This window comes from Carya illinoinensis, chromosome 1 (assembly GCF_018687715.1).
Source record: "Carya illinoinensis cultivar Pawnee chromosome 1, C.illinoinensisPawnee_v1, whole genome shotgun sequence".
Taxonomy (NCBI): domain Eukaryota; kingdom Viridiplantae; phylum Streptophyta; class Magnoliopsida; order Fagales; family Juglandaceae; genus Carya; species Carya illinoinensis.
Window position 1 is genome coordinate 36786973 of NC_056752.1, and position 12269 is coordinate 36799241.

The 12269-nt window shown below is 35.8% G+C and overlaps 2 protein-coding genes across 2 annotated transcripts; one reads left to right on the forward strand and one right to left on the reverse strand.

Annotated features, from left to right (window-relative positions):
• Nucleotides 1–3053: 3053 nt before the first annotated feature.
• LOC122316613 (chromatin structure-remodeling complex protein BSH) lies at nt 3054–6898 on the forward strand. Its single transcript, XM_043133288.1, has 10 exons — nt 3054–3284; nt 3378–3466; nt 3741–3835; nt 3982–4053; nt 4145–4192; nt 4329–4412; nt 5095–5133; nt 5316–5398; nt 5529–5591; nt 6517–6898. Exons 1-10 carry the CDS (start codon nt 3235–3237, stop codon nt 6614–6616), a joined length of 723 nt encoding a protein of 240 aa, XP_042989222.1. The 5' UTR covers nt 3054–3234; the 3' UTR covers nt 6617–6898.
• A 922-nt stretch (nt 6899–7820) lies between these two features.
• LOC122294863 lies at nt 7821–8910 on the reverse strand. The gene is made up of 2 exons (XM_043103879.1): nt 8615–8910; nt 7821–8450 (listed from the first exon to the last, which is right to left on the reverse strand). Exons 1-2 carry the CDS (start codon nt 8706–8708, stop codon nt 8329–8331), a joined length of 216 nt encoding a protein of 71 aa, XP_042959813.1. The 5' UTR covers nt 8709–8910; the 3' UTR covers nt 7821–8328.
• Nucleotides 8911–12269: the final 3359 nt, after the last annotated feature.

Consider the following 12269-nt stretch of genomic DNA (forward strand, 5'->3'; position numbering starts at 1 on the left):
TTAAAAAAATTGAATTGTTTATTATATTTTATATGTAGATTTGAGAAAGTTATAATAATAAGATGAAAATTTTATATTTGAGATGAAAATTTCATGTGGCCAAACAATACCTAAGTTTACGATCCATGATCGTTGGTTTGCTGCGACTTTTTGGGTCCAGGAGATCTCGCACGAGTAGGACCGGAAAAACCAACCGGACCGATTGGGACCGAAAAATATAGGGTTAGGGTTCAGTCCATGATTCCTTGGACCGAACTAGTTCAGTCCGGTCCACGGTCCATGATTCCACGGACCGACCAAATTAAAAATATATATTTTTATTTTATATATATATTATTTTATATAATTAATTATGTAATTTTCATCTAACCTATTCCTATTTATAATATAAAATTTTAAATATGTCATTACAAAATAATATTCTATTAATTAAGTAGTGTATATTATCAATTAATTATAACCAATTCACAATTACCTAATTACTAACATCTACATTTATATCTAATTAAAATTATTAGATAAATGTTTTGTAAAATACCTAAATTGTAAGTAAATATAAAACAATTGGTAAATTATAAATTAACTAACCTAATACGAATTCCCCATTATGTATATATGTATATAGTATATATATTATAATTTATATATAAATATAATTTATAATTTAGAATATGTATTATGTATGTATATATAATTTATCATATGTATCATTGACCATATAAAATTTCTTTTTAATGAGTTAATTACATAATCTACATTAATAATTTATTTAATTTTAATTTAGTAATTTAAATAAAATATTTAATTGATTTATTTAAAAGAAAGAATAATTGGATCAGACTGAATGGACCGACCGAATGGGACCGGACCGAATGGACGAACTAGATGTTTGGTCCAGTCCGGTCCGAGAAAAATGATAGATCGAAAAAATGATGGACCGAATCGAACTGGACCGAACCTGACCGGACCGGACCGTTTTCACCCCTATGCACGAGCATGTGCTGCATCAGGACCGTGAGGGGATATCAAACCATTTTTTATTCTATTAAAAAGTTGCGTAAGGTACAAAATTTACAAAAAAAATTTACTTAACCTCTTACTATTCATACAACATTTACGTATCATTATTTTTTAATTTTTATTATTTTTTTCTTTTATCAAGTATTTAATATATAAATAAAAAATAAAAAATTAAATTAATTTAAAAAGAATAAACTCAAATTTTTTTTTTAAAATATATTAAAAAATTAAAAAAATAATATATAAAGATTGAAAGATCGTATAGCATTGCTCCAAAATTTATGTGAGGATGCGTTGACAAGGCACGGTGGAGGTCCTTTACCGGCTTTGCGTATCACAGACCAAACCGGTGTACGTGGGTGCCTCTACCCCACACACACACACACACATATATATATTTATTTATTTATATAATTCCTAGCAATATTTAAGTACAGTTTTTTCTTTTTTTATAAACAAAATCACATTTCATTAAAATCAAGTCCATACAATAGATTGTTTACCAAGCTAAACAACTTGAGAAGTAAAAGAAGGACAATCAGCCCATGAAACCAAATCTGAAAAATTACAAGTCGCAGAATTTCCTTGCCTACTAACATGCAGAAATTTCACCTCTTGAAAGCCCTGTATTAATCTTTTAATATCCTCAATGATAAAAGCAAAGTCTGTTAAAATAACCTCATCTGAATTCAATATGTTTACAAGAAAGAGGCAATCCGTTTCCACTATCAGTTTTTGAATACCCCAATGAGAATAGAGTATAGACCCCTTAATACCGCAATGGCTTCATTAAATTCTGGAGATGAGGCCTCATTTTCAAATTTATTACAAGCAGCAAGCACATCCCCTTGACTGTCCCTCACCACAATGCCAACACCAGCTTTCTGAAGATTAAAAAAGTTAGTGCCATCCACATTCATCTTAATATAACCTGGGGGTGGAGAGGACCAACTTAAGACCTTATGCATTACCTATCTAGGGCCCTCAAAAATTTACACTTATCTAAAATCAGAAATCATAGACAAAGCTCTATCAATCACATGACTAACACTAAGTGCAGAATTTTCATAAACAAAATGGTTTCTTCTATACCATACTCCCCAAGCCATAGTAATAAAAATAAGAAGACTTCCCTCTTCCCCTTTTATATATATTTTATTATTATGATTAGTCGCATTAATTTTTTTAATATATAAGTAATCATATCAATAAAATATATAAATAAAAATAACTAGACATACAAATTTTTATATAACTCTCACAACCTATGCATATGAACATGAGTATTATCTTTTTTAGTTAAATATAAAGTTTTTTTTTACTATAAACTGAAGTTATAATTTTTAATTTCAAAATATTCATATATAAAAATAAAAAAAATTCACAAATAAATACTTTTATCAATCTCTTTATTAAAAGGAGTTCTATCAGTTGAATCGATTATTTTTCTATTAAAAGTATAATGGGGGAATGGTACCACATGCCATACTAATGTTGACATGGCATTAATATTTTATTTTTAAGATTCTTAGTTGAATTATTGATATGAAATTAATATTCACTTGATAATTTTTTCGGAGAAATTGATGAAAGTATCTAATTGTAAAATTTTTTATTCTTAAATATAAATATTGTGAAAGTAAATTACCGTAATTTCGATATAGAGAAAGAGTAATGTTATTATGCACTTTAATTTATACCACTCATTTTACTCTCTTAACGTGTCACTAATCATTTAATGTCATGTCATAAAATGATTAGAAGATAATAAAAATTAATATGGTAAATAAAATTGTTTATGATATCATTGATGTTTTAAATTGATACCACAAATTTAGTAGCAACAAAAAACAAAATTCTTGCATGTCAAAAAATACAAAAAGGAAAAAGACTGACTGATAACTAATGGGCTGTATCCCTGAGGTGGAATTAGCATAAAAAGTGAGAAATTTATAAGCCTAATTGGAACATAGGATTTGGGCTTTCAATTTATTTGTTATTTGTTGGAGTATGCCATTGACGGATAGGCTGGGCTTTAAGACGAAACAAAGGCGAGGAGACCAGAGCCGAGACGTGGAGCAAAGCGCAGACAGTTCGAGCATCACATATCAACCCATCTATCTGGGGAATTAGAATTCGATTAACAAACAGGCAGATTTTACTCGCAAACTTCCCTGGTGTTCAACTCCATTCTCTTTGAGCTTTTGGAGCACAATGAAACCACCGGCGTCAACTTTCTCTAAAGCCCCCGTCAAGTTCAGGATGTAAGTTCTCTTGCTCCTCCCCCCTCCTCCTCGTTTTGTTTACATATATGGGAAATTTGAAGGTCGGGAGAATGATGGTGATCATTGAAACAGGCCGACTGCGGACAACTTGGTACCAATTCGTTTGGACATCGAAATTGACGGGCAGAGATTCAAAGATGCTTTTACTTGGAACCCTTCTGGTGATTCGTTGTCTCTATCTCTCTCTCCATTCCTTTTCTCTTTCGTTGTCAATTGTAACTCTCAGTCCTTCGGCTTCGGCTTCTATATCTCTGAATTAAATCCAACACAAAAAGAAATCTCTTTTATGACGTTCAATCAATAAAATATATCAATTTCACCCATACTTCACTCTTGTATATTTTATATCCCCCGCATATACGTTGTATTCTGTTTTATGTTTGCATTTGTTTACTTATAAAAAATGTTTGCATTTGTTTCAAATGCTATATATAGATCCGGATTCGGAAGTCGCTGTATTTGCAAAAAGGACAGTGAAAGATTTGAAGCTGCCTCCAGCATTCATAACACAGATTGCTTCATCCATTCAAGTACATGAAATCACTTACCTGCCTTTACTCCCCTTCAGTTTTTATGCTAGACTCTGATAATTACTTACATTTCTCTATCCATATTTTTTTGCTTATCCATTTCCCAATCCATTAATGCATATTATATGTTGGTCTTTGCTTATCAGTCGCAGCTTGCAGAATTTCGATCATTTGAAGGACAAGATATGTACACTGGCGAGAAGATTGTTCCTATTAAGGTTTATCTTAGCAAAGACTTGTCGTCTAATTTATTTTTCCCATTTCGATCACTTGGTTGTTGACATAAAATTCACGGTGCTTTGTTCCCAGCTTGATCTTCGAGTTAATCATACACTTATAAAGGACCAATTTTTGTGGGTAAGGTTGAAGACTTGTTGTTTTTTCATATGATACAATGTCTAGTGATAGTTTATTTCCTTGCTTTTATCTTTTATGGACTTGTCTGCACTTAAGGGCTTGAGGCTTTAGTGCTTTTCAAATATTTGGATTTCAGGATTTGAACAACTTTGAGAGTGATCCGGAAGAGTTTGCTAGAACCTTCTGCAGAGATCTGGGCATTGAAGACCCTGAAGTTGGAGTAAGTCAATTTAACAGCTATAGCATGTCTATATAAATCAATTTGTCGCCTTTATGTATGGCTAAGTAGAGGTTGCCAAGGGCGGTGGCTTAATGTTCTATGGATTATTCCCAAGTGGTTTGGTATGCACTAGGTCTTGGGTTTGAACCCGAATATGGATTGACCTTTGACTGTTGGTATTAGTCACATAAGGACCTATTGAATTCCCTAGTAGGCCTGGGGTCTAGGCTATGGGTTGAACCCGACTTAAGGGATCGCCTGCGGCTTCTTGCAGTCTAGGCACCTCTTGTCTGGTTCCCAATTGGTAGGTTGCTACTATGGTCATGCCCAGGGAATCCACCTCCGGTTGCCTCCTTCTACCCTTTTTACTCAGAAAAAAATAAAGGTTACTTCAATAATTTCATGGTCTGGAAATTATTCTTCCCCCCTTCCCTAAAAAAAAGACCCAAATTATAATGATGCATTACGTGCAAGTATCTGTTCTTTGTTTATTAACCGTCACTTTGAATATAATTTCTAGGTGGTATGGAAAGACTTTGTCTCTCCTTGTTTTATATTGCTAAAAGAACATAGAAGGAAGTCAGGACTTAGTTGCATGTGATATTAGGCTTGTGGACATCATTTTTTTCCTGTCTTTTCAAGCTCTTGATAACATTTTAATACATAAAGTTTGTTGTTGTAGCCGGCAGTTGCCTTTGCTATTAGAGAGCAGCTTTTTGAGGTTAAGATTCTATTGCTTGTTTGAGCTCTCTCTCTCTCTCTCTCTCTCTCTCTCTCTCTCTCTCACACACACACACACACACACACACACACACTTGGGCTCCATTTGCACCTCATGCAGTAGGTGGACATGCCATTAATTTGGTATCTTTGTTCAATTTTTCGTATCTATTTCTGTTGTAGGTTGCAACTCAAAGCGTAGCTTCAGCAAGAGAAAGCAGACTAAGCAAGAAGGGTCGACGGGGGTTTGAATATGTTCCAGCCAGGTTTGTGTATAATGTTCTTGTTTCTGGGATTTGCTCATTTCCTCTCTTAGAATAAGACGCTGGAGCATGAGTATTGTGATCTTATGAATTTGCTTGAGAAATAATATAAATATTATTGGTCCTCCTTCAGTAAAGCAGGTGGTGCTGTACTGGACCTGGTGAAGCTTTTTGGTCATAAATCTAGTGTTGTTCGGTATGTCTGTTCACTTTCTTATTAGTTTGAAAGATTTCTTGTCTGTTAAAACTTCAAAATTATACTCCATCTAGTATTATGCTGGACTTTGAATGTTACAATATGTTCAGCATTTACATATCATGGCCATAAGGTATCAGCTTTTCATTCTGGAAGCTTGTAGGATCAAGTCTTCTAGTTTTTCTAGGATTCAACCTGGAAGCTGAACTCCAGGCCATGTGAATACAAAGATCATATGTTTCCTACCCTTTCACCCAGCACTGAAAGCCCAGTATTTTCATTTCTTTTCAGAAAACGGAGAGCGATGCAAAGATATTGAACTCATATTGAAGTTGTCAATTCTCATTATAACATTGGAAGGATACACTCTTTTCCAGCTGCTTCTCCATGCTTTCTAGCACCGTCCCTCTGAGTTTAGAAGCTAACTTATAAAAGAGAGAATTGGCTCTCCTCCCTGCAATTTAATTGACTGCTAGAACTTTTTTTATCAACCACATTTTCCCCATTCTTTTTCTGAACTATAAAACCACTTTCCAGTGGGGCAACTAAGCTTCTTATAGACTAAAGCTTTTCCAAACGGCAGTCTTTCTATCGAATGGTGTTAGAGTTCGAGAGCTGAAACCTTCACCTCTTGTAAATTATCCAGTAGCGATTCTCTCATCAAGAATCATATCATCCAACTTGTGAATGTTTTTGGATTTTCACAAAATTTCTTATCTCTCTCTCTCTCTCTCTAACACAATTTTTTGGAAGAATTATACTTTTCATAATATTTTTATTTTGTAACTTGTGAATGTTTAATTTTTGGAGTCATCCAACTACATCTATCGGACCCACCTTCATATGATGATTTGACTCAGTAATCAAATTCTTTTATCTTAACTTACGTAATAGTTGTTTGACACATTGCTTCATAATGCATCAGGAAAAGAAAGGAGTGGGAAGTATACGAACCCATTGTTGATCATCTATCTAATGAGGAGGTGGATGCCCTTGAAGCTAGAGAAGAGAGGAATTTTCGGTAAATCAACCCTGATGGTAGGAATAGATGTAGATTTTAAGCTCCTTCGAGTTGACTAAGATTTGTCAATATCATGAAAACCCTTTTGCATTGCTTACAGACTTGCAAGTTCTAGGAAGTTGTAAGTCATGGGATTGCACATTGAATGTTGTATCACTTGGAGTTTAGTTTCTCCCTCAACTTTCTGTAGACACGTGATTTCTAATTTTTTTGTAAGTTGCATCTGGTAACTCATGGATTTTAACTTTTGAAGCAGTGATAAGTTTCCAGTAGAGTTGCCAAGTTATTTCCGTTTTTTATACATTGTTTGTTTGATTGTCATTATTCTTCATAATTTGCAAATAAAGATCACACCAAAACCCTCCCTGCTAATATTAAATTGTGCCAAGCCATTTTAAGCTCACCTAGCAATTTAGGGTGTGAAACTGTGCTAATGGTATAGGACAACACTCACCCTTGTGAGACATTTTTGTAGACACCGTCTCAAATATGATCCACGTAGTTTACAGACCTATGAGGGAAGGCTCCCTTTCATATTGCATATTTTGATATTGCACTGTAAGAAGTCTTATGGTATAATTATTTTCCGATATTATTATATGGAGGCTTATTATTTTCTGATATTGCACCATAAGTGCAAGAATGATATTATTATGCAAGTGAGACGAGATGGAAATGGGACTCATCTCTTAAAAGGGTATCGGTACTGGGGAGTCCTTTCCATTCGTTCCCAGATAAAGATCAGCGGGACTGCCTTTTGGTGGGGCTCCCTTTTAAAGCTTGGACAGATCTAGCAAGGTCTTAAGTCAGCTGGCCCAAGCCTACCATTGACATACAATCACTCGTCCGTCATAAGCTCATGCACTGTGCTCGGTATGTGTTCTAGAAATAATGCTATTTTTCATCTTTGATTTTGTTATCCTTACATCAATAGATATGACTCATTTAGATCAAATGTACTTGAATGAAAAGTCACATTTGACAAACTAGTTTATGTGATTGATAATGACAAAATTTAAGATGAACATTTCTCATGTTCTGTCAGCATATTACCAGAGATGCAATATTGAATATTCTAGTCTTCCACTTGTAAGGCCGTGGATAAGAGATGAGGTGTGAAATATACAAAAGCTATCATGATATCAACTTGGTGACAGCAACCACAATAAGCGGCAGCACGCAATAAATAACTAAATGAAGGCAGGTCATAAGGAAAAATTTGAATTTCTTTTCTTTTTTCCTTGGCAAATCTGAATGTCTACTAAAAATCTCACCATGATATTAATCATGCATCACGGGGATTCCCTATAAAAAGAAAATACATGCTGAGAAAAAAAAAAGACTAAAAAAGGAAGTCTCAAACTGCCACCAGCATCAAATGTATAGGGGCATAAGGCATTGCATTAATTTTGCCAGAACACCCTTCCCCTCCACCCCCTCTAATATTTTCTTTCTTTCTTTCTGTGACCCCATTTTCTTCTTGGGTTTCCTTCGTCCTGCTACTATTTCAACAAGTTTGTCAGCCCAACTGACATATATATACACAAAAGTGTCACATGCATACCAGATCCGGATGAATAGAGCCAGAATGATGAAACCATGATTCTTAAAATTCCATATCATAACTAGTTGCTGACAGCTGAGGCGGGCAAACTTTTTTGCTTTTGTATTTCTGGTTTTAAATTTCCTTGGGGGTGGAGGCTTTGGGTTAATATATCAAGAAGTAATGTTGCAGGGTGTGGACTTGGACTTGTCCAGAATTGACCACATCACTTGAACATCTTCATAAGCGCATGCCATCACTTCACCATGCAAATCCGACGCACGATTCTCATTCTCTGCCATCATCAAACAATTCAATAAACATATATATATATATATATATATATATATATATATATATATATATAAGATGATTATTACTGATCTGCTGCATATGCAAATATTGCTTTAGAGAAAGATGTTGATGATATTTACATATAATATATACATATTTATGTACCTGGTTGTGGCTTCTTTTGATCCCTCGGCTGCTGGTTGAAGAAAGTGCAGGCTTTTTTGAATGGGGTTGTGATGGTTTTTTTCCAAGAAGCCATTGTATTGGGTGTACCGTGTTTCTGGGAAGGAAGAGAGGCTTGTATCTTGCAAGCCTAGAAAATCTCGACGGCTGAATTGTCTAGGCCCTGCAACAGCTAAGGGTGATTTATATATAGAGAAAGGATGGGATAGGCAGGAGAGAGAGAGAGAGAGAGAGGCAAGATCCGTGAGATGAGCTTTTGGATGAGAGGAAAATCACTACTTTTTAATTTCTTATCTCATCATGGAAAAAGGTTGCCGACTGTACTCAAGCACATGGCGCACGCTCCCAAACAGACCTCCTTACTCCTTACACGTGAAGCCCTTTAACCCTGCTCGTTTTTTTTTTTTTTTTTTTTTGGAGAAAAACTTCTGCTCTTAATTATTTCTTCTCTTATTTCTTTCTTTTATTGCCCTCTCCTCCCTATCTATACACGATCTATTTTCATTAACTAAAACAGGTGTTTGGTTAAGATATTTACCTCAACTAAAAAGTAAGTGTTTGGTTTCTAATTAACATTCTGCTAATTAAATTCTTGTACGTCTGAGTTTGACTGCATAAAGGACCAATTTCTGTGGACCTGCATTACTTTCTTGGGCCTTTTTGCAACGAAATTAAGCATAGAAGGGTTTGATTTTATTTGCCCTGGGCATGTGACGCCCACATGTTGTAGTGGGAACATGAAAGACTGACCAAGACATTCATATCTCTATGTGGGGTCTACATGTTCTACTTCCACAGTTTCACCCCCCAAAACATCCATATAAATATATAAAATTTCAGACTTTCCTTTGCTTTCACATTGTTCTTTACCTCTTTTCCTGTATTGGGTTTCATGATTGAAGTTATAATATATAATATAATGCAGTAGTCCATGCAATAGATTTAATCTCCGGCATCAACCCCGATTAGTTCCATAAATAAACTATGATGGGTTGCATTGAATATAATCATGAGTTGACCATGACATTCAGTTACATCGAAGGAACATATATAAATATATATATATGTAATGACTATAAAATATGTTTGTTTTTGGTCTAATTACTATATTATCTAGTAGTACTGTCATATATCGTCTCGATTAATGCAGCAGATTCATCAGCTGGTTTTCTTAATTTGCACATTATCTTCTTAATTCCTAATGCATGGCCTTCCACAATAATATTGGTCATCAGAAGTCTAGGGCTTACCTTTCATTGCACTCCTAAACGCAATAATTAATTTATATGCATATTTTAACAATGCATGTGTGGGAGAGCTAGCATGCACGTCGTCGGATGACGTGAAAACATTTCTACAGAAAATGTCACCTTTAATTGACAGTGCATCCCCCCTTTGTTTCGAGCTTGGGTAACGTAATAATTTGTTTATTCCATCCCCACATGCCAAGCCCTGATCATTAATTGGCCACTACTACTGCTGAAGAATTATTCTGTTTATTTTGCTCATAAACAGTAGATCGAGTGAATGTTTTATTTATTTTATAACCCTGAGAGATATATAGATGCATGATTGGCCTGATCGAGAACGGTTTTCACATGTAATACAGAGTCCTGACTGGATGGTCGGCTAGCTTGTCTGTCAGTCTTCTTTTTTCTTTGTTCTTCAGTAATAATTTTCAAAGATGAGTACAGATCATCGATGGATCATACCCAAACAAACTACTTAACCCAATTAATTTGATAAGCCTTATTTGGATTAAAACAGTAATTAATTAAGAATATGCAAGCATGCATGCATCACATGTTCTAAACCATATGCATGCGTAATTGAAAAAGATGAAAGTTATTGAAGGGGTGGAAGAGTTTGAGAGAAAAGATCAATAATAATGTGCGTACGTAGTAAGTACTACGTGATGATTGTGTTGCTGTCGGTGCATGGTGGGTGAAGAAGGAAGACCACACGAAGCTAAAAGCTAAAAAAACAGATTTGACCATTGGGAAGTAGTACTGCAAAAAGGAGTGATACGGAATACGGCCAACCAAACAATGCACCCACCAAATTAAGCACCAACAAAAGGTTAAGCACGCACCTTCAGCCACTGGCCGTAAATTCACTTTTCTGGAAGTCCACACAAGGTGCTGCTTCTTTTGTCCCTTAAGAGCATTAGCATTGGCTTTATCAAAAGTCAAGCCAAATGTAAAAATAGATAAATATGTGAAAAAAGGGCTACATTGGATTAGTCAAACCCAGAAATGGGTAACTTTGACCTACAGTAAATGTACCCGGTCTTTCATATTTGAAGTGTTACTGTGCACTTATCTTCATATTATTTTATTCTATTTATTTTATCTACCGGTCAATTTTCTTTTCCCTCTCTCCCCATTTCCTCCCCGCGTTTTCTCTCCCCATTTCCTCCCCGATGTTGATAGCATTTGCTCTCTGCTCGGCACTAAACCTGTACATTCTCATTAGCTCATCCTTGACACTTTTAATTTCCAAGGATTTGATACCCGACCCTGGAGGCAAAGAATATGCTTCCTCCGGAGAAGGGAAGTAGTGAATCAAATCATACGCATCACTCAACCCATCCTCACACGCTCCTGGCTCCAACATCGGAAGCTCGGCAACCAAGAACCCCACCACATTTTAGCAAAACTTCAAACTTTCCAGGCAGCCAAACAGGAGGGTTAAGGAAAATGAAAGCACGGACAGACAGACCGAGAGCTGAGCGTCGGGATCAAGAATTCGACGAAAGAGGTCTAACTGTTCGATACAGAGTCACTGAAAATCAGGGATCGGGAGAACCAGGCGACTCTTGTGGTCCTTTTCAGTCCTCTGCAAGAACTCAACGGGGGAGGTGGAAGCTCTACGAATGGTGGAGGCGAAAGCGGCGGAGGAGGAGACCATGGGTCCCTCGGGTTCATCGTGGTTAGAGACGTGGCGGAGCGTGTGGGGGTTAGGATTAGTGAGGGAAGAAGAAGCTTGGGTGAAGAGGAAGAAGGGGAGGAGTCTTCTATGATTGGAAGGGGAAGAGTTGGAGTTGGAGAGAGGTGGTCGAGGAGTAGTTGCAGACAGTAGCATCGTAGACGATGTATTGGAGGGGAAGGCCAGAGGAGAGTGGATGGAGCCAAATCCAAGGCCGAAGGCAAGCGACTTGGCCGTTGAAAGGCTGAAAGCTGTGTGGAGGAGATGAAACAAAACAAAAAAGCTCAAGGCAAAAAGTGGACGATATTTTCAAACTTGCAACGATGCCGTTTCGATATTTTCAAATTAAATTATTAATGTACATATAGTAGGTTTAATTAAAAAATATGAAAAAAAAATTATTATTAAAAATATAATATTATATTATTATTTTGATGAATCTAATGGCTAATCTAATGTGAAATTATGGATAGGAAGATTTTAGAATTATGAAAAACTTGTACTTTTCATCAAAATTTGAAGATGGCTTTGATGAAGCCAATACCAATACTCTAAAGTAGGCATATTTGTTCATTTTCGCCTCAGCCAGTCCTCGAAACCGACAAGTTTTTAATAATTGTTCCAGACCGGTCGTGATAGATGGCGGTCGGTCGATCCCGCCGATCAATCAGTCTCGGCTGGCCTCCCAATTTTCATTTATGAAAGCAAA